The sequence below is a fragment of the Desmodus rotundus genome, chromosome 12 (assembly GCF_022682495.2).
Source record: "Desmodus rotundus isolate HL8 chromosome 12, HLdesRot8A.1, whole genome shotgun sequence".
Lineage (NCBI taxonomy): Eukaryota > Metazoa > Chordata > Mammalia > Chiroptera > Phyllostomidae > Desmodus > Desmodus rotundus.
The window spans coordinates 21216329-21240394 of record NC_071398.1 but is presented as its reverse complement, the minus strand read 5'-3'; the positions used below and the strand labels follow the sequence as shown (position 1 = coordinate 21240394).

Genomic DNA, 24066 nt, shown 5'->3' with positions numbered 1-24066 from the left:
AGGATGCTGACTGAGCTAAACCCACAGGATGGGGACTTCTAAAGTAACTGCTACCCACCCACACTTGAGGGTGATTTTTTTTTAATATTTTTATTTATGTATTCTTAGAGAGGGGGGGAAGGGAGGAAGAAAGAGAGGGAGAGAAACATGGATGTGTGGTTGCCTCTCAAATGCCCCCTACTGGGGAGCTGGCCTACGACCCAGGCATGTGCCCTAGACTGGGAATTGAACCAGCGACCCTTGGGTTCGCAGGCCCATACTCAACCCACTTTGGGGCACAATAGACTGGCAAGAACCTTTTAATGGCTGCTTACATGGTTCTGAGTTTCACAAAAATTAATGGATGTTTAAACGAAACATTTTCACTAGCGTAGGAAACAAGGGAGGAGGAAGCTATAGCCCCACTATGTTTACACCACAGTAACAACAGTATCCTCAGCAGTAACAGAAGCTTCACACTTCCTGAGCACACTCTTTGGGCGGCACATTAGGCAGCAGAAATACGTACTCCTTATCAGCCTATTTCATTCTCATGACAACACAATCTTCTTTATCTAAGCCTCTATTAAATTATATTGGCTGACAATATTCAATCAAGATTTTGTCCATGTTCAATAGTTTTTAAAACAACATTAATTTTCATTACTTCTTTGCTAGGTTATTTCGTGAACATTGAGTCTGAGGTTTCAGAGGGCAATTTCTTTTTTTCTTTTTTCTTTTAGTACCGTGAAGTTGATCTTACCACATTTTATCACAAAGCCTAATTATAAGCATTTTAGAAATAAAGAGGTATTACTTAGCACATGATTTATAAACATATAAAGAAATAATTTATCTCAGACTCAAAAATGACAAAACAGTGAGATAAAAATCAATTATTTTAGCTATAAAGGAAGATAGACTATTCGTCCCAAAGGACTTACAAAATCAGCTTTATGAATAGCAGCCACATTATACAGTGAGGCCTGAAGACTGGGAATGAGCTTCTGTCGGAATATCAGTCGCAGCCCTCACCGGGATGCTTGCCGGTGGCCCCGAGTCACTCACTGCTGTGCGTCTCAATGGGTTCCAGATTTGTGACGTCACATTGGACTGTAAGTACTACTTGATAAGGACGTTAATTTTCATGGCACAGTTTTATACCAAATTACCAAAAATTGAGTGGCTTAAAAACACAAATGTATTATCTTACAGTTTTGTAGGGCAAAAGTCTGACACAGGTCTCACTGGGCTACAATCAAGACATCAGCAGCACGCATTCGTTTTTTGGAGGCTCTAGGGGCCGGTCCCTTCGCCTGCCTTTTCCAGGTTCGAAAAGCTGCCCTCACCCTGGGCTCATGGCACAGCCTCTGTGTGCAACGCCAGCGGGTGAGTGGTTTTCACAGTGTGGAAATCTGACCTCCTTCCCCAGCCGCCTCTCCCTCTGAATTCCCTCTTCTGCCTCCTTCTCTGTCTTTTAAGGACCCTTATGGCTTCATTGGGCTGATCTGTATAATCCTAAGTAATCTTTCCATCCTAAAATCAGATGATTAGCAACCTTAATTCCACCTGTAATCTTGTATCTCCTTTGTCACATAAGGTAACAGTCACAAGTTCTGAGATTTAAGACATGAATGTCTTTGAAAGAGTATTCTGCTAGTAATATGTGCATATTACTAATGACACATGTTCATTTATTTTGTTTAAATATTTTCTGAGCACCTATTATGTTTCCAACACCAAGTTAGGCTCCAGAAAACTAATATAAACAATGCAAGCATGATCTGTATCTTTGAGAGCTTACATTTTATATTTTACTCTTATTAACTCCTGAGAACAAACACAGATTGAATTATTTTTTTTTAAATGTGTACCACTGAAAAGCCAAAAGGCAGCTCCAAGAGAAAAATAAAGGTACTCATTTCATGATTTTGCCTGAGGCTAGTTCTGTAAATAGGTTATAAAAGTTGTAGAAAGAATATACCAGAGTTAGGGACTCATATCATATTTTTAGGCAAATAGAAAACTAGTCAATCCTCCTAATTCGCAGATTCTGTATTTGTAAATTTGTCTACTCACTAAAATTTATTTGTAACTCCCGAATCAATATCTGTGGTCCTTTGTGGTTACTTGGACAGAACAGAGTGGTGGAAAACTGGAGCTGCCTTTGGTGTGTGTTTCCAAGTGAGCTGAAACAGGCAGTGTTCTGCTTCCTGGTGTCAGTTACACTGTGAGCACGCGTCCTGTCCATGGTCTATCAGTGTCACGTTTTCACATTTTTGCACTTTTGTTGGTCATCTTGCTATTTAAAAAGGGGCCCCTCCACATTAGTGCTGAAGGCTGACTAGTGTTACTAAGTGCAAGAAAGCTGTGAAGAGTGTTGAGAAAATATGTTAGATAAGCTTCACTCAGGCATGAGTTACACTGCCACTGGCCATGAGCTTAATGTTATTGAATCAACAACATATTAAATAAGCTGTCTTTAAACAGAAGCACACTAAAGCAGATTATATATTGATTGGTTGATGAAAATGGGACCAGAGGCATGCAGTGGTTCAGTACTCGCAAAGTCAGTATTCATGGAGACTTTATAAAACATAGCTACCGTGAATAAAAAGAATTAACCAGATTTATTATAGAATCTTCACTGCTCGAAGTAAACTGAAAAAATCCAAGACAAATCAACAAAATGCATACATCATAAAAAATGATGTTTAAAGACTTAGTTGGGTGGGGAAAAAAGCTGTGGTACATTTACAAATGGTATACTACTCAGCCATAAACAGGAAGGAAATCTTGCCATTTGCATCAGCATGGTGGACCTGGAGAGTATTGTAAGTGAAATAAGCCAGTCAGAGGAAGACAAGTACCATATGATTTCACTTAAATGTGGAATCTAATGAACAAAATAGAAACAGACTCATAGACAGAGAATAAACTGACTGCTGTCAGAGGTGAGGGGCTTGGGGAGCTGGGTAAAAAAGGTAAAGGGATTAAGAAAAAACAAAATTAATAAACACAGACAACAGCATGATGATCATTAGAGGGAAAGGGGGGTGGAGGAGATAGAAGAGGGTAGAGGGGGAGTAAATGGTGATGGGAGGAGACTTGACCTGGGCTGGTGAACACAATACAGATGATGTGCTATAGAACTGTACACCTGAAACATAGTTAACTAATGTCACCCCAATAAATTCACAAAAAATTTAAAGATTCATAATTGTGCTCCTAACATATTAGCTGTTTCACACTTGACAAGTTGTATTTGTCAAGTGTCAGAATAATTCATATGTACATATTCACTGTATTTGTGCCTTAAACTCTTTTTCCTTAAAAATACTGTAGCTTGCCCTGGCTGGTGTGGCTTAGTGGATTGAGCGCCAGCCTGCAAACCCGAAAATACTGTAGCTCATTGAATAGTGACTACAAATGTAATCACTGATTTAAAAAAAATTAATAAACTTTAGATGTAGCTCATGTTTGAAATACATGTTTCCCTATGGTTAGTTCCCATTTCCATATTTACCTTATATTATTTATATTAGGGGGATAAAAACAACAGAACTATAAATATAGGTGCTGAGTAATTATAAGAGAACATCTTGTAGGAAATGTGTCGGGCATACATGTGTGCTGTTGAAATTAATTTTAAATCATATAGGAATGCAGGCTAGATGATTTCGAGGTCATTATAAAGCTTGGCTAACATGACCACTTCCGATCAGCTTCCATGAGTATCCCTGGGAGAGGACTGGAGGAATCCACCCCACTGTGAAGAGCACCAGGAGAAGTCAGGCTGCTTGCCAGCTCCTCTCTGCCTTTCTCTCTCCAAGTGTGGGAAAGTGAGGAGCAAGTCAGTCACATTCAAAGCCATGAGGCCCACGGGCTCAGGCATCACTTAGACTGAGGTGTGGTGATGGAGAAGGAAAAGACATGCCCCGCCCCTTGCTACCCTTCTTTTCCTCATTTCTCTTTTTGTTCTCTGTAAAATCTTTACTCCCTTTTCTCTATTTCTTTTTTTTTAATTTTTATTGTTATTCAATTACAGTTGTCTGTCTTTTCTCCCCATCCCTCCACCCCACCCCTGCCAAACCGTTTTCTCTATTTCTTGATAGCAAGCTTTCATCTCCTCCTGCCCCACTCCCCACCTGAATCCCCCTTTATCAGAATCAGCCTCGCTGGGTCCGGACCCCCTCCTTTCATCCCCGATGGACGCAACCAAACTCACATTAATCTTGATATTCTATTCAACTTAGTCCTGGTGGTGTTCATAACTGTCAGCCTTATTGCAAGTAAACTATATTATATAAGACAGGAAATTTTCACTACTAAAATTTTAAAGAGGAGAAAATGATTATCTGGCATTAAAAATTTTATTATGGACATTTTCCAAAATGTACCCAATTAGAGAAAATAGAACAATAAAAGTCACACATACTCAACTTCAAAGGTTGCTAACCCAAGGTTGCATTCCATGGCCAATTTGATTTCATCTATTCGCATGTCCCCTCCCAGTTCATCACCTTTCCTACTAGATTATTTTAAATTCAGTCCCAGACATATTATTTCATGTATAAATAACTCAAAATATGTCTTTATGGGATAAGAATTCCTTTTGGAAGAAAAACACAGTTTCAATACCTAAAATGTTGACCGTGGTTCTGTGATGCCATCAACATCCTGTGACGATCACTCATCTATTGAAAATGCGTGTGCCTGCGTGCATGGATGTGCATGGATGTGCACGTGATATTGTTCAGAGCAGAATGCCAGAAGTTTCAATACATCACATGTGGTCATTTTCCTCACATCTCTTTTACCAAGGGGTCCCTTTCCCTTTTCTTTCAGTGTGTTCGTTGGAAAAGGCTGGCCTTTATCATAGTTGCCCACAGTCTGCTGACTGCCTCTCTATCGTGTCACATGACACGTCCTTCTGTTCCTAGAGTGCTTATAAATCTGTAGAGTTTGAGGCTTGATTTGCCTTAGGTTTGACTTTTTAGCAAGAACACTGATGTTCTCTAAGTACATTACTTCACTAGAGGTTATAAAATGGTGATACTCTAATTCCACCATCCCCACCTCAGTATCTTTCTTTAACCTAGAATACTTCTGTAGAGAGAAACTTCCTCTCATCACACGTTTGGTTAGTCTGAGATGCGGTTTAATCAGAAACTCAATGTTTTCCTCTATGAACCGCTGTTCAGAATGAGTTAATTCCCTAGCATCTTTCAATGATGGTGATAAGGATCTTTTTATATTATTAAAAATTCATGAATGTTCAACTTACTTGGGGTTTTAATCCATTTCTGGCATTATTATCAATGTTCCGATTGTTGCATTTTGGTCAGTGAAACCCATTTTTAGTTGCTCCTGAGTCTTTTTGGCAAGACTCTGGTAGCCTGTGATAAAACCCTATTTTTCTGGCATTCATAGTCCAGATCTGTACGTTTCATGCCCCAGGCTTGGATTCAGCCATTTCCCACAAGGAATCCTAGTTCTCTTTAGAGTACAGTGGCGTCTGGGACCCATAATCTAGGCGCTAGGGGAGATCATTGTTTTAGACTGGTCATAGGCACAACTAGGAAATAGTTCTATTTTCCTTAAAAGAAAATATATCTGAAATCCATACTGAAAAATCGAATTCAAATTGATTGCAAGATAGTTATTTAACCTCTTCATGTTTTAGATTTCTCTTTTCTCTTCTACTGAAATTATGTTTTCTATTATCAGAATACATTTTAGAGTACAATATAATATTTTCAATAGAATATAATTAGAGTCATTCATTAATAAAATGTGATTATTAAAAGAAGTTTAAGATTTTTTTGTCAATGGTGTCTAAATCAATATGGACACATAAATTACTCTTTTATTTTTTTGTTTTTTTCATTTTTTTAAATTTTTATTGTTATTCAATTACCGTTGTCTGTATTTTCTCCCCATCCCTCTACTCCACCCCATCCAAACCCATCTCCCTCCCCTGCCTCCACCCTCCCCCTGGATTTTGTCCATGTGTCCTCTATAGTAGTTCCTGTAAACCCCTCCCTCACTGTCCCCTCCCCACTCCCCTCTGGCTATTGTTAGATTGTTCTTAACTTCAATGTCTCTGGTTATATTTTGTTTGCTTTTTTTCTTTTGTTGATTATGTTCCAGTTAAAGATGAGATCATATGGTATTTGTCCCTCACCGCCTGGCTTATTTCACTTAGCATAATGCTCTCCAGTTCCATCCGTGCTGTTGCAAAGGGTATAAGCTCCTTCTTTCTCTTAAAGTCCCTTAAAATAATTCCTGTCTGTGTGCTTATGCCTTGGACTCAACAGAAAGGTTTATTCATTTCATATGACTTTTGAGTTTTATAAATAGCTTTCTAATTTTTATTTAGTTTTGTTGTACAAGTATTAAATTGTGTACATCATTTTATAGTCAAATCTAAAAAACAAGGTGTATTCAAAAAGTTTGGCTCCTACCCCTATTCCATCTTCCCCCTTTAAATTATTATAGAAGTAACATCTTTAAAAGTTGTCTTGCCTATCCTCCCATTTATTGAAGAATATAAGCAAATATGTAAATATGTGTCTATTTCCATTTCCTTTGTTTAAATAAATGCCAGTAGACACTGTCCATTTTCTTCACCTTGCCTTTGTCAAGGTAATTAAACAAATGTGAGGGATACAGGTAAGCCACATGTTAACCTTTTAAAATGGTCTTCACCCTCCAAGGATTATCCAGATAAAAGTGATGCTGCTATGAAGGGAGAGAGAAACAGAGCCCAGGACATCCTACAGCAGGTTTTGGAATGCTTTCTCGCCTCACTGGCCACCTGCATTCTCCTACGACGAGCATGATGCCAGAATCCCTATTATGGCTTCTTGTGAGAGAACTGCACATCATCTCTGAGTCTCTGCTACTGGGAAAAGGCTTTAAGGGGGGAGGGCCAGGGGGCGTATTGTGTTTGTCTCCAGTGTCAGCTTCGGGGATTCACTCCAAAGTCATGTGAGTAGGCTCTATGTAAATGTGTCTAGGGGCTACTGGGTTTGGGAGAATGTCATCTTAGAACAAAAGATTCCTTTCATTAAAATTGTTAAGATTTTAAAATTCAGCCCATTAAATAAAATGCATTTTAGGGAAGACAGTGTAAAAGCATTGAGAACTGGCTGAGCAAGTTTTAGGGAAAAAAATAACTCTGGGTGAATGATAGATAATAGGCAACAAAGAAAAGAGATTTCAAGGGATGGGGAAGACCTTGGGAAGGCTGCAAGTGCTTTTACGAAGGAGAATAACAGAAGATGAGGTAATTAATAACATCATAATTACTATCATAGCAGACGTCTAACTTAAAAGAAAGTAACCAAGTTCATGACGGGTCATCATTTTTTCTCAGCATTCTAAAGGTGCACATATTGATGCTTGTGGTGTGAAAGAGGCATCCTGTATATGCATGGCTTCCTGAGCACACACTGGCTCCATCCTTAGTAACTGCTACATCATCAGAAACTTTAAATATTTATGGATGGTTCAAGTACATGTTGTTCTGTTCCAAGCATTGTCTAACAGTAAGAATGCAGCTCTTCAGTTATACAGAAGTAGTGTCTCAAATAGGCAATTGATGAGTGTTTTCAGGAGAAAAAACCCCCTAATCACATTCAGTTTCCAACTCATCTCTTAGTCATCTTATTGTTCCCCTGTGCTTGAGTCGATTCACATAGCTGTGAGCATTTAAAAAACAAAGAAAAAGCAGGAATATTACAAAATACCAAACACACCTGTCATTTCCCTTTAAAGTGGAGCAACACTGATTTCAAAGTAACCTTGCAATCTGAAGAAAAGCATGAAACTTGGATTCTAATGTTCTTCTCATCAATGAAACCCAGACCAATCATGTGATACAGAGAGGCCTGGAACTGATCAGCATATGTGAATCCCAGACCCGTATACTCATGTGAGAAAAAGCATGATCCCCTCAGCAGTCACAGGTACCTGTCACCACCTAAACGCCACCTGGTTTCCATATGAAATGCCACAAAACCTCTAGATATGGTATCTTATTCCAATTAAAATGAATTATAATGCATGCCATCTAGTCCTGAATACGTAGAGTCATTTCAAACATATTTTCTAGAAAAATATAATGGACCTAGAATGTCTTAAGATACTGTAGTAAACCTGAGTTTCAGTCAAGAGAATATTTTTCTCAAAAGACAGGCAAAACATTTCTTACATAATTCTGATTTCCTACATCAAGCATTTGCTGTAGAAACTTTGAATGCCACTAAGCTAGACAGACAAATAAACTCACAGTCAAGAGCTTCATGCCCTGAGGTCATCAAGATGTACAGCATTATATAAATGTTAAGCCTATCTTTTTAAATCTGAACTTAAGCATAGAGAAATCCTTCACAAGTCATTAACCCGGGTATAGAACAAAAAGCCAGAATATTACACATCCATGAATCAATTTAGAGAAAAGATGAGAACCACTGTCCTGGTCAGAACCAGCTAAGATCAGTCAGTAATGATTGAAAGCAATGTGTGCACGTAACTACTAAATCAGAAGTGGAATATAGGAAGTCGCTCAAAAGAAAATGTCACAGCTTGATGAATCCCCAGTTCCATTGAGAGGAAAAGCATGATTCATAGATGCATCTCGCATGGATGATAAAACAGCATCTGAGTGATTAGGGTGTGACCTCTGGCTGCAATCTACAAGGCAGAATGGCAATAATGAGACAAAATCACTAAGAGTGGCACATTTTGAAACTGACTCCACTGAAATCAGGAAGGGAAAAAGGCAGAAAGTAAAACCCAACTCCAAAGAAAACTGAAATGAGAAAATAAATTTTACAACTTCAATTTTTAATGGAAAATTATAAACAGGATAAAAACTAGTGGAGGAAAACTAACTGTAGAATGTAATGAGGAGAGGTAAGGTGTTAAGAGTTCCTGTTCATTTCATTCTCTCTCAAGACATGAGAAGCGCCCTGGGATGCCTTCCCCAGACACTTCCAAACACTGCAATCCTCTCGCATTCTCTACTCCTATGTCCCACATCTTTCTATGGATTGGAGTGATTTAAAAGGACCAGAGAGTAGAGCTCAGATTTAATTAGACCTTCTAACAGCTGAGGAACGGTGCAGACTGAAAGGCATGCATCTGTGCAATGGTTAATTTTATGTGTCAGCCTGACAAGGTGTAAGGGAGGCCCAGGTAGCTGGTGAAACAATATTTCTGGGTGCGTCTGTGAGGTTGCTTCCAGAAGAGATTAGCATGTCGCATGAAATCCAAATTAGCACTTTGGGACATAAAGTGAAACTTGCTCACTTTTCCCAAATGATATATTTCCATGGAGTCAGTATTTTGTGTGTCTTCTGTCAATTCCATATAATTTTTCTTTCTTCCTCATGAAAATATGCCAGCAAAAGAAAAAGAGAAAAAACATTTATTCTCTTTGTCTCATGAATGTTAGATGGTTAAAGCAGATTCTGCCCCTCTCAGCCTGGGTCCCCCCTCAAACTATAGAGCACCCTCTCCTATTCACTGCAGTCTTCTCAGGAACTCTCTGCTTCAATATCCTTTGCATGACCCATAGAACACCCTGGACTTGACCTTCAAACACTTCCCTCTCCCCACCTTGCTCTTTAATCATTTCCTGTGCTTGTACCATCTCTGAAATAGTAAATGCTTATATTCCACTCTTTGATCCCAGACCACTAGATCTTTCCAGCTCCCTCACTCCCATCCTCCCATTCTTACTTGCTTTTCAGCCTCAGTAACTCCACTCTTCCTTTGATTTCTTCCACCTCAGTGATGGTTAATTTTATGTGTCAATTTGGCTAGGTCACGGTACCCAGACATTTGGTCAAACATTATCCTAAATGTTTCTGTGAAGGTGTTTTTCCAGATGCAATTGACAATGAAATCAGTAGACTTTAAAATAAGCAGGTTACTCTTTGTGATGTGGCTGGACCTCCTCCAATCATTGAAGACCTTAATAGAAAAAAGACTGACCTCACCAGCAGAGGAATTCTGCCAACAGAATGCTTTGGACTCGAGCTGGAACTCTTCCCTGGGCCTCCAGTCTTCCAGCCCATCCTGCAGACTTTGAGCATGCTGAACCACCACAATCACACCAGTGACTCCTTAAAATAAATCTGTGTGCATCCTGTTGGTTCCATTTCTCTGGAGAACTTTGACTAACACCATCTTCTGCCAGCACGCCCTTGATTTCACTCCTGTACTCGGTGCTAACTCTATGGTACTTCCCTTCCTGTGCTCTCGCCAGCGCACATGTGCCCTCATCCTCAGGTCCTCCTGCCACAGTGTCCCCATAGATTGCACCCCTGGGTCAAACCAAGAATCTAAGCCCTCTGCTCCTGCACGTGGGCAGCTGTCCACTGCTGGTGAAAACCAAACGACCGTGCACACAGCTGCCCTGTTTGTGGTCTCCAGCCTAAGATGGCCTCTCAAGTGCTAAGTTGGGGTTCTTTTCCTGGTTGGCTCCATTCTCACTTCTCTCTCTTTGTTCTCAGTAAACATGGGCCTTTTGCACATCAAGGGCTCTTTCTACAGGCTGAAGTTTAAACCTATCTTTACTTTTTTCCCCCTCTTCGCATGCGAAGATACGCTTCTCTTCAAAATCAAGTGGGATCTGGACCCCCTTGCTCTATTACCTACTATGGAGCTGCCTTCCTGTTCAAACTCTGGGCCTCCAAGGGCTGAAGCACTCAAGTTACAACCCTGCTCAAGTCTCTCCACTTACAAATCCTCTTTTCATCCATGCGCCACTCACCCTGTCTCTTTATCACCATTCCATTCCCCTTCTCTACACAGCCAACTGCTGGGAAAGGTATTTGCTATTTTCTCTCCCCTCCTCCTCCTCATGTTTCCTTTCCAAAACCCACTGCATTCAGCCAGCCATTTCCTCTCACCTGTTTCACCTGTTGGCTGAATTGCTGATAACCTCAGATCTATTGTTAATGTTGTATGAAGTTTTTCTTTTTTGCATTTAATTACACAAAGCTTCTTTCCTTCCTTCCTTCCTTACTCTCTCCTTTTCTCTGTCTCCTTCCCCCTCCTCCTCTTCCTCCTCATTTTCTTTTACATGTGATTTTCACACAAATTCTTTCAAGAATGTGTTACTGCTATGCCCACTTTGCAGAGAAGATAAACATGACTTGCTTAAAATCACACAGCTTGTAAGAGACGGCGACCGCATCCGAAGGCATGCAATCTGATAACAGACGAACCCCTAACTGCCATCCACAGGCTCTCGTCTCTTCCTTTTGTGTGTTATAGCTCTGGTGCTTTCAACTGGGCTTGATTTGACATTCCAACTGTTCAAGTCACTCTGGCTCAGACATGAGGAATAGGGCCACTGGGTCCAGAAAGCCACTGTAAGTATGCATATGGAAATCAAGACAGTGTGCTGATGGTGTTTGCTACCCTTGCCCCAGATTATCAGGAGCCTGGGGATGAAGAGCTTCAGCGGAAGAGAGGAGAGGTGATTCACAGGGACTTTTCCTGGAGCAGAGGTAGGAGACAGCCCTTGCTCTACGGTGTGGTCCACCATGAAAAGTCACACAGGTTTCCCACACGGCAAATGACCCCAGTGTGAAGCTCTATGCGATGTTCAAAATGGGGTGAGACAAGGAATTATTTTCATGGATATACATCTGTTCTAATCACACAAAACATAGTTCCTTATTGGTGAAAATTTCTTTTTAAAAAATTTGTGCTATTGTCAAGCATACACTTTATTCAGATCAGATAGATTAAATATTGAAAGGCTAAGAATTTAAAAGTACAAACTAAGAAAGTGAGAGTCGCCCATATGGAAATCCAATGCTATGTGTGCATATATCCGAAGGGCTGGATTTTATGAGAAAAAGGAGACTGGCTAGACCAATTCCTTTCCAATTTAGAGGTGTTTCAGTATTTACTTGTCATTTTTGACACGCAGATTTTAAAAGAGATCATAAATAACATGGTGAGCTCAATTAATTCACATGTTTATTCTGATCTAAGGATAGAAAAAGCTATTTCCAAAGTGGCATAGTAAAAAAAAACTCTTTTGTTATTTCAGGTGTAAAGATGGAACTGCTATTACCGTAATAGCTTTGTAGCTCTTGGGACAATTTCCTACAACTTTCTACAAACTTGCTAAAATAAATACAAGTTTTTCCCTTAAAATGATATTCCCCGGGCCACCCCCAACTCATGATAACTCTGACATATTGCAATAAAGCCATTGCTCCCCGAGGATCTCTTTTCACTGCTCCAGCAATTTTTCTCTCCTCTCTCGTACTGAGAAAGAACCCTATTATTAAGTACTTAAAATGTTCAAGCCTCCAAAAGGAGACAACCTTTCAGTATGGGAGATTAATAATAACAATAAGAAATGGAGAATGGAAGACAGGAGTTCAAAGTCGAATAAAAATTTCATTTTCAGTATACAAATCAAATATAATTTCTTTTGAACTGCATCTCTCTGATTTATAGAAGCAGCTCTGTAGAATATTTCCTGGTATTTTTGCCCGGTGTTTTCCTTCCCCCTTTCATACCCAGAGCTACTTGTGGACAAATTCCCTCACACTTGAATCATTTCCATGGCACGGCTCTTCTATGTCACCCACAGGATTATTCTTTGTGAGCATTTCTGAAAAGAGTAAGATGCAGATAACAATACGCGTATAGGCAGAAAATTTTAGACAATGCCAACTTAGAGGTAGGAGTCCTAAAGACAATCAGGAACACGAATTAATAAAGCCACACAATTCAAGCCCCGGCTGTTATGACTCGAAGTTTTCCCTTCACAGTTTATATGAAATACCAGATGCACGCCTTCATCTCTGTACACACAGACCACTGCATTGAAAGCCATAATACACATCACCAGTGTTTTGGATTTGAAGTAATCATAAAAGAGTTTCCTTTTACTACTATGGTATTATTAATATCTGCTCTAAACCATACTAGCCAAAATGCATGGTGTTCCAATCTCCTAGGAATTCACAGTCTTAATTAAGAAGTGACTATACTTTTTAATGGAGACAGTACATGTACTATGCATTTTAGCCCATGGCATTTGGGTATGTATTTATGTCAAGTATATAATTTGAACTAAAGGAAAACCTGTAAGCAGAGTGAAAGAGAATGAAAAATGTATGAATGAGTTTGAAATTCAGTTGATTGAAGTTACATATAACAAACCAGGAAGAGTAATCCAGAGAGACTTCCTGGAAAGAAGACGATTGCAGATGTCACTGGAAATCAGACCCTGGATGCAAGTTAGTGAATACGGGCAAAGTGGTGGGGTGGGGGGCCTGGAGAGTAAGTGGTTGGAAGGCGCTGAGTGGAAAGCGATGTGCTGACTATCTGGCAAGCCTTCCTCATAGGAATGAAGAGCATGGCCCAGGAGAAAAGTGTGCGAGCAGAAGGAACCTTGGTAAACGTCCCAAGAGGGACAATTAAGCCCCTGAGATTGGAACTGTGGCACACAACAAAGCTGTCAATCAAATGCGTCGGGTTTAGAGCTGGACAGAGCCATCAGGGCTGCACGCCAAGCAAAACATTTCAATGAAATACAGGAGCGTGCTGTTTTCTGTACACCAAATGCGTGTAACAGCACTGACCCAGAAGCAACAACAGGTGTATATGAATCCACATACATTCTCTTCTACCGGGTCCTCTGTGGTGAGCCTTGCCACTCGCCTGCAAAATGCCTCACGAGGAATAAGCTATCTTTCCCACATAGAGAGCCAATCTATTGTTTGAACTACGGTATATATTTTGATAAACAACAAAGGATTAAATCTGTAACATTAAAAATAGCATAATTCTACTGCCTTAGAATAGATTGTGTGAAAAAAAAAATGACCCTAAACGAATGATTTCATTTTCACCACGAATTCCTTTCTCTAGATACATTGAAGTACTGTTTTTTGTTAGCTTTGCATACTCATGAATATTAGCAGAAGGAAAGATAGCTAAATACAAAATTTTATACATGTTGCACTAGTTAACATTAACGTGAGTGCAGAAGACCTACTATCTTAAATCTCAACTTCTTCAGTATCAAAATATTATTGATCGAATTTCTTTGTGTGTTGAAGGGGAAGCATGCAGTTTCACAACTGAAAGGGAATGAGAGATCACCCAGTAAGCACCTGGATTCTTTCTTCATTCTGTAAGCTTAAAGAAGAAGCAGCAGCTCATACAGGTGAGTTGTTCTTAGCAGCATACCTTCTTAGGCCTGTACTGGTCATTTTCTTATTTCTCTTCGAACCATGTGTCCTTGTTTCCCTGCTCTGTTCTGAGACATGGGAAGGTTGAGTGAGGCAGACTGGGCTCATGTGTCAGCAAGCTTCCACCGATCTCTAGAAAGAGACTGCTGGGTAAAAGGGAGGGGCCAGGATCTTTCTCCCTCTTTTGCTCTGCCTCAAGCAGCTTCTTGGTAAGCAGCTGTGTTTTACAAGGCTCCTGCTTCCAAGCCCCTGCCATGGTTCTAGAACTAACCAAACAATGTCAGCCTCTTGGCTCTGGAAGCACCACCTTCTCATTATCCCTCCAGCTCTTAGAGTTATAGTCTCCTCTCGCTGTTGCTGAGCGCTGAGCTGCCTCTCCCCCTGGCATTGGACTGATCACCTACAACCAACTTCCTGTGATGACTTCCCAGTTTCAGATGCCCACAGTAATTTCTGCTTTTCTGACTGGGCACTGACTCAGATCTCAAGTTAGTATCAGAACTAAGATGTTTCTCTAGTCTGTCATATTATGATCAAAGATCACCCAACTATTGTATAAATATATGTTTTTAAATTATTGATAAATATTAAAAATAATATATAATGCTTCATATTGATATCTCCCATAGACTTTCTATTATCAATAAATGATACAAGATAATGTCACATAACAAGTAGGAAATGTCCACTACCTGTTTTTCTTAAAAATTCAGTACTTGGACTAGTTCCTCTCCATTGTCCTCTGTTATCCTTTGTTTCTTTCCCCATTTGAAACTTCATGTAAACCTAGTATTTAACTCTGCTTTTATTAAATAAACATATATTCCATCGATTGCCCATCTCTTTCTCTTCACTCCTTATGATTCATTCTTTAGTCTCAAATGACAGCTCACTATAAATTAACTCCAGCAATGGCCAGTATATTCCTATATCATCTATTTTTGATGGCCATACATCATTCCATTGTGTAGACATGCAGCACTATAATTTACTTAAGCAAATGAGCTGCTGCTGGTGAATTGGATCAATGTTATTTTGCTGCTACAGGCAATGACTATCCTTGCATATGTTTCTTTTGCACAGTGCAAGTAAACACAGGATAAATCTCTGGTGTTGTTTCAGTTGCTTTCTGGTGTCTGTTACATATTTGGATAGATTTCAAGCACTAAACAACACTGTTTTGGACCCCCATCCTTAAACAGTCCACACGTATGTGTTCTCCTGCCAGCAGAGTGCGAGTGCCTTCCCCCCATGCCCCACGGCAGTGTTTTCCTGTCTTGGGTCATCTGAGTCCTCCTTCAAAGTGCTGATTTCATAACACTTGATCCTTGAACACACAGCATAGGGGATACTTTTATCTTGGGAATCAAAACCATGCCCCGTCTAGCTATATAGCCTTGGAAAAATAACCTCACCATCCCTCAGGTTTCTTAACTACAAACTGCTCATCATCATAGTCCCTAACTCACTGGGTTGTGAAGATTAATTGACTAAATATATAGAACCACATGTAGAATAGTGCTTGGCATATAGTAAGTATTTAACAAGTGTTCATTCTTATTGTTTTAAAAATGCTTTTCTTTAAAAATCATTTTTAGCTTCCTTTTGTATTAAACAATAATATCCATAATACCATGGTTCCACGGTATATCAGTAATACCAATACTGATGCAGTAGTTGAAATTTTATAAAGAAAAGCCTTTACATTTAATGAAAATTTATTAAAATTAAAGATGTTATTTTGTTACATACAGCAACTTGGAAAATTATGTGTTAACACTATAGTTCCAACATTCACATTTGTTTCAATCTTTTAGGAAGTGTTACCTAACATTTGTTTTAATTCGCATTTCTTCAATATTGAATAAGGTTGGACGCAATTTTACATATTTACATACCATGTTTTCCTTTCTATCAACTGCCTGTATATATTTTGCCTCTTTCTTTGAAGAAAATAAACTCAATTTTTATTACTAATTTTAAAAATGTTTTGTATATGTAGCAGCAGGATTTTGGCTGTGACGGCTATGCCCTAGAACTGCACTAATACAGTAACCACTAGCTTCGTACAGCTACCGAGCACTTAAAGTGTGGATAGTGTGACCGAGAAACTTTATTTTTAATTTTCTTTCATTTTAATTAATAAAATTTTAAATTTAAATAGTCTTATAATAGTTAGTGGCTACCATATTGAATAGCGTAACTTTAAATACTGAAGAAATTAGGTCTTTCTCATTAGAAGGACAGTGAGTCAAGTTCTGGTTTATAGATTTATTTTATTTTTTATGTAGCCTAAATCTTTAGCCAAATCCTTCTTGCAATATATACTCAAGTAATGCATACCGGATCTATGATGAATTGGCATCCAGAGGACTGGGTCCTGAGCTAAGAATCTGTACTTGGTTGTCAAGTTTGTTTATGAGACAACCAATGGCTGCCATACTTTGAATCACCTGGGACCATATTTTTAAATCCTGAATATTATTTACTTGGTGTGGATGCTGCCTGGGCATCAGAACTCAAATGTGCAGTAAAATTTGGAAAATTACAAACATAGTCTGTAATCAGCGAGTAACCTGGAACTGACAAGATGCAGGTACAGCAGAGAACAGGGCCGGAAAGTGTCTCCAAGGAGTCACCTCATGAGCAAGGTGTAAACGCCGGAAGGCCCCTGGGGCTGATGCTTCACTGATCTGCAGTGGTCGCATCCACTCAGCCTTGTCCGCTGTCACTGTGTTTATCCCAGTTCAAGGTGCTGGCATAGTTAGAAGTTGTTCGGCATAACTGAGCATCCATGAATGTTGTTGTACATGCTAAGTGGTTTCCTGCCCTTTATCCTTTTTTAAGTCCAAGTAAACTTGCAGGTGGATGAATAGTCAGTCCTAGTCAGTCTGAATGACAATCCTGATCTAACACCACTGCTGGTGAAGCAAAGTGGGCGCTGCCACCACACACACTAAACATATTTTTCAATTTATTTTCCTTTTAATGTTGTTATGCTATTTTTTCATGCTACTTTCTCAATATTATCAGATTTTTCTTCCTTTCCTCTGTGGCATCTGGGTTTGGTTCTCTTGCTTGGAAAGACATACCCCTTCCAATATTACGTTTATCTAAACACTGTCCTCTGTTTCCTTTTAATATTTCCTGAGTCTGTGTTAAGTATTTGATTCATCTGAAATCTATTTTGACATAACAATGTTATTTATTTTTCTAGAGGCTATAGCTTACCAAGTTCCATACTGACTAATTTACATTCCCTCACGTATTTTCAATGCTGTATCTACCTTAGGCAAATCCTTAAATATATTTGGACTTAGTAATAGATTTTTTCATTTTATTCTTTTCACTATGTTTTAATGTATCGATATCATGTTTCAATTAATACAGATTTATAAGATTTTCCTAACATGTAGATTCTCCTTACCACTATTATTTTTGCTAACTTAACTGTTTTTTCATATACACTGTTTATATGGGAAATTCAGAATGATTCTACTTTTATGGGTTATTTTAGGTAGAATGAGTAGCTTTATAATACTGTTTCTTATTTCAAAACAGATATGTCCTTGCATTTAATCAAGTCATCTTCTAAGTCCTTAAATAATATTCTAAATATTATTTTCATATATCATGTACATTTTAAGTTTCTTTCTTGACATTTATTCATTCTTGGTTCTATTATAAGTGGAGTATGTATCCCTTTTATATTATCTACCTGCTTATTTATATGTAGGAAGATAAATTACTGATTTCAAAAATTCATCTTTATGTTATACATATTATTGAATTACCTTTTTTCAAAATAGGAAGAGTCTCTGAGATTTTTAAGAACTGTATGGTATCAATGCCAAATCTTATCTCCTCTTTTCTAGCTTTGTACTTGTATATTTTTCGAACCTCTTCTCTGATTGAAATATGTTAGGTAAGTTTGGAAATTAAGATGTGAAACTAGGAAAGAGCCTAATGCATTCATTTTCTAGAAGACCTATCTGCCTAAGTCACAAAGAACAATAAAGAAACATTTCAAAAGTACGGAATTGCTTCCAAGAGAGAAGGACTCCAGATGTAGCCTGCTGGGACTAGAGAACGAGAAAAGTCAGAAGTAGACACCTGTGACATCACATCACAGCGATGACGAGAACAGAGGAAAGGGGGTGACTCTCACTGAACTGTCACATAGTTGAATGTGAGACAAAGGTTGTAAAGTGTTTTTAAAACATGTTGCTCTCTGGTTGATGATTTGAGAATGATCTTGAATGTGAGTATGCAGTGTGGAGGGCACCAAATGAAACCTCTGGCTAACTCTACTCACCCTCTCCAAATAATGTTTAACGTGCTTGCTTAGAGACAGATCAACCTGAAGAATGCGGAGCACCATTACCATTTATCTTATATTGCTACAATGTGTACCTACAGCTCATAGGCAGTCACATAATTTTGTATATTACATATTGACATAAAGTTCCAATATATGTATTCAAAGAAGTTTAAGAGAAGGGACATACATCAATTGTTATAGAACAGGCACTTGTGCAGCAAAGTAAAATAAGCCACACTACTGGACAGAGAAGGTGCCTAGCAAACTAACTGTTCTGATTCGTGACTGATACCACATTACAAAGCTACATGCGGCCACCTTTAACCTCATATTACAAGCTGAATCATTTTCATTTTCAAGAGGATAGAGAACTCATAGTTAAATAGATATATAAACAGGAGATTCCCTAAGGATGTTGGCTAATAATGTACACTTTGAATAAAAAATGTCCTCCTGGCATTAGAGTAGAGGAACAACTGAAAGGCGGCGGCAGCTTAAAGCACTCTCTAGGCATTTGTCCAAGTACTGAGGCAAGGACTGCGATGTATTAATAAGGTTGATGATTTGACATGTTGACGTGCGCGGCCTTAGTACCCTTGTACTTTATCTCACCACAAATTATTTTTGTAGTCTCAGGTCACTCAGAAGAGGGCTCAACAAAGGAAAGGGGGCAGGAAAGATGCAACCCAGTCGGTGGCAGTCCGTGGAGCTCACGGCACCCCTCACTTGTGTTTCTGCCTCCTCTGGTTTCCTAGGAAAATCCCCCAGTCGCCTACTTACTTGACCGGAGAAAAATATATGTTAAAATCTTTGCAGGTAGTGATTCTGCCCTGGCTGGCTTACGGAGTCGGCAACTCGATCATTCACGGTGATACGAACAGCATAAATACTGTATGACAGGTGATGCTTCGAGCCAATCACATTCTATCCAACGTGACGATGTCACAGGGCTTCGTGTCCTTCATCAGCCAAACCCTGAACCATGACATTAGACACTTCTAATTTAAAAAAAAAATGTACTAATTTTAGAAATATGCTAAAGGGTTTTTTGTTTGAAAAATCAGGTACAATTGAATTCAGTATAAAAAAGGAAACTATCCTTGTGCATAACAATCGTATTTCCTTAAGTAACTTGTAAAGTTGGCGCTGTGCCATTCCTTACAGTCTGCAGTGTCAAAGACTCTTGGGCCCCTATCAGAGAGAACGTGCATAATGAGCTGCAAAGCGTAAAGTTTCTGTGCATGTGGATCTACTTAGAATAACGGCTAAGATGTTAATTTCATGAAATTTCAGCAATTGTTCTTACATGAGTAAAAATTATACCTTACATTAACTTTTTCAATCATTTACAATAAACTGACTCTAAAAAGCCTTTGGATCATAGATGTTGAGGGAATTTATTTTGTCTTCAATTTGAGAGCAAGATTTATTTTTTTATTGATACATTCTTATTTTCTTTCTTTTTCTAATTTAATTTTATTCTTTTATTGTTGTTCAGTTACAGTTGTCCCTCCTTCTTCCCCATACTCTCCCCTACCCCCACGGTCAATCCCCCTCATTGTCCGTGCCCATGAACCCTCTCTTCGTGCTCCTTGGCTGGCCCTCCCTCTATCCTCCTCCCTCGTCCCCTCTGGTCACTGTCGGTTTGTTCTTTATTTCCAAGTCTCTGGTTCTGTTTTGCTCATTTGTTTGTTTTGTTGACTAGGTTCCACTTATAAGTGAGATCATATGGTATTTGTCTTTCACCACCCGACTTTTTTCACGTAGCATCATGGACAGCAACACTGGAGTGGCTTGTGTTTTCTAATTCGGGGGAAGTATTTATATGCCGCCTAGTAGAGTACGTGGTATACATCACATTGATGAGCACTAAACTATAAATTTGATTCTAAAGAAATGTTTTCATGTGTTATTTTAAAATATCATTATCTGTGAAGTTAACAAGTCTACGAAATATGTACGTGGCCTGTATGATAATAGGGTAAATTTTGCCCTAATTTTTAAAGATTACTTGTAAGAAGCAGCAGGGTTTTATTAATTCTCTCAGGCACACAGAAGTCTTTGTTTTCTCTAGTGCTTGAAATGGGATCAGATGAGGGGAGAATGAGGCATGCTCACTGAAGCACTTCAATCCATGTTCATGGCTTTTATTTTATTTGTTTCTAAATTTATAACAATTGTCTTTTCTCCTCTTTCCAGCACATACTTGCATAATGCCTTATGTGTTTCCTAACTCCCTTTCATAGATTTATTTGTATCATCTGGAGCAGACTGTGAAGCTCTTAAAGAAAATGTCATGTTTTGTTTAATTTGTATAGATCCCATAATATGTAGAAAAATGGGCAAAAAGTGCCAGAAAAAGAAAAATAAGTTAGGAAATACATATTTGGAAAATGGAACCAAAGGCTATGTTCCTTACTACGTACATCAATTAAAAAGTGTCCTTTGGCACGAAAAAAGTCCAAACTGAAGTGATCTGTGTTATGGCAGGAAAAAGTGTCACCGAGTTTCCGTTTTCCTGCTTTGGCAAACTGCAGATTCACACAAGAGCGAGCCTCCCTCAGAGTGGGGCCTGAGTGACTGTGGAGTGGAACAGGGCTCTGCTGCCTGCCTGGGCTCATAGCATGACTACATGTGTGTGTATATCAAACACCAAGGTCTGCGTGTTTGGGGTTGTTTTAGCTGCACCATAACCTTCCCTATTTTATGTGTGGTCATTGTACCTCATGCACCAAGTCTTAATTTTGATCTTGACATTCAAAGTTACCCATAAGCTTTCTTTTTTGTCTCTAACTTCTTTTATTGATTATGCTATTACAGCCATCTCATTTTATTTCTCCCCTTTATCCACCTTCACCCTGCGCCACCCCACCCTGAATGTGCCTGATCTCGCCCATACGCTTTCTTTACCATATCCCAAAGTGCTGTCCAGACCTCACACTTGACAGTCCATAGTGAACAGTCTCACTGTTCAATGCACAGGAAAGTGGGCATCTCCAACGCCCACGCTTTGTTCACACATTTCTAGCTTCATGGAATACCTTCCTTAATCCTTCCATAATCGAAGTCATAATGCTTCTTTCAATACTGACGTAATCCCTGCTCTTCTGACAAGTTCATTCTACAGTGATTTCCATATTCTGTCAACTTCCCGATCTCCAGGAGCCTATACCTCTGTTTGCATGCTTCTCTGAATCATGCTTGGGTCTGTTCTGACATGCTTTATCTTTTCTGACGTTAACATGAGCTCTTCTCATACCTCCCAGAACTTTGCTCAAAGTTAAGCACACTTTAGGAAATCAATGTTCAAACATACTCACTCATTCATTTTTTTTCACTAATTCACTCATGTGCCACCACTGGGTGTTGAAGACTGGAATGCAAAGGTGAGAAAGATAAACCCTCTCTCATAAAAAAAAGCTCATAATTTATAGGGAAGAGAGAAATGTACCATCTTAACTCTTAATATATTTAACTGGACAACATAGATGTGCTAAAAAAAAAAGTCAATTTTAGTTTCTGGGATCCATTTATTCATTCATTCACTCATTCATTCTTTTATTCATTCATTCAACAAACAGTTAGTACTTGCCTGCAACATGCCAGGTACAGCTTACACACGAGAGGTAAAGACAGTAAATACACCAATAAATTATAGCACAGTATTACCTTGACAGGTAATTGTGACAGATGCCGTCTGTCTTTGCTCTGATTGGGTTGGATTAGTGAAGGGTATTATTCATGCCTCTACTTCACCCTGGGCCCCTCACCTTTAAGAGGAGTAATCAAAAACGGCAAACGGCACTGTCTAGGTTTGGCTGTCCCTAAGCTTGAGAAATGGGAAAACAATTTTCCCGGCTGATCTATCATTTTTTAAAATGTCAAAACATACATTTTACTTAACACAGCTCAATATTAGCAGGAATTAGCCACTCTTTATCTAGTTTAAAATCCAATGCTCAATTGAGAGAAAAAGTAAAAGACAATCCAAACTCCTAGTTAAAATAAATACCTCATTAAGCTTTCATTGTTATTGGTGCATAATTACTGTTTATTTTATTCCTAGTTTGAATGGTTTTCATGGAATTCATTCAACCATAATATCCAGTTATTCCTGCTCTTATACACAACTTCAACCTGATTTGGGGTTTTAAGGCAGCTTTTCTTAAAAATGCTAATAGGCAACTTCTTCCAGCCCAACTGATGTTCTCTCTAGAGAAAGAACAGGGCTACTTCTCAATTCACCTTACAGCAATAAAATGCAATGATGGCCACCCAGTGCTTCAGAGATACAAAGGTGAGTAAATCATAGTCTGTTTGTTCAGTGAGTTTATAATGTATAAAGAAGTTCTATGAAGTTTCCAAAGAGAGGCAGTTGACTGATCAAAGAAAATTATCATTATGTGCCCAAAAAGGCTTCCAAATTATCTGTGTGCTAAGAATGATGCTTCATTAACTTACTCATTTTCTCTGGTTCTGGCAGCTCAGCCAGAGGGGGGAAAATAGTTCTTTGATTGCTGTATGTTGTTTCTGGCCCATGTAGGATCCAAATCAATACTCTTCTATGCTAACAAGGAAGTCCCTTCTTCACCACCAAGCAAATTTCCTTTAGCTTCCTCTTCCTACCAGGTGTTCACAGTCAACTACAAATACCTCCCACCTTACTACACACTGCCCCCTGCCCATCTCGTTCTTATGAGAACTGTGCCCCCATCCATAAAACACAGCTTTTTACTCACACACTTTAAAACACTAGAGAATGGTCTCTATATAAATCCTACATAGGCATATACAATATATAAATACTCCAAACAGTATGCATAAAAACCTCCCCATACTACATTGGAGGGGGGTGATTTAATTCAGAAATCTCAGAGTCATCAGAGGAAACAAAAGGAATAAATTCTTTATCCCTTTTTTAAAAATGTAAAATTCCTACACTATTGAACAAAACTTAAAAAATTTTATACCTGTTATGTCTACTTCTTAGACTTCCACAATACTTATTAGACTAATAGGATTTTTTTCAATTTCTGAGGACTCTGTGAAATAAATTTACCTTTAGTAGCTTCATAAATTAGATCATAAAATATATCAGAACATAAATACTAACATATCTTCTCTTGAAAAAGCTTTTCTAAGCAATTCTAAAGATTCTGTTTCCCCACGTAGGCTAAGAGGTTGTCAGCAACACGCTGGGGTGCCCGTGCCTCCTTCCCTGACAGACGGCGCGTTCTGGTAAAGAAACGTACCCAGATGCTGTCCTCTTGTCGGTACTGTCTCCAGTTCCGGCCACTGTCACTGAACATCAGGAGGTAGCTGGTCACCCAGTTGGAGCTCCCATATCCCCCCTGGGTGGCCACGGCGGTGATCTCCATTCTCTCTCCAAGGTCAATCTGCAGCCACTGGTATTTGTTCGACACAAGTGGGGACCAGCCACCAGCTCCTTTTGTGAAAATAGAAACAGGAAAATACTGGTTAAAAAATTAGTTAAAAATCTGTGGTAGCAGAAAAAAAATGCCAGTA

General features: G+C 38.9%; 1 protein-coding gene across 1 annotated transcript in view; it reads right to left on the bottom strand.

The window, feature by feature from the left end:
• The window catches only part of CNTNAP4 (contactin associated protein family member 4), a 236478-nt gene that overhangs the window by 141670 nt on the left and 70742 nt on the right, over positions 1-24066 (bottom strand). Inside the window, exon 3 of the mRNA XM_024555910.4 lies at positions 23793-23986. Coding sequence (XP_024411678.2) covers positions 23793-23986 — 194 coding nt within the window. The remainder of the gene's footprint in view (positions 1-23792; positions 23987-24066) is intronic.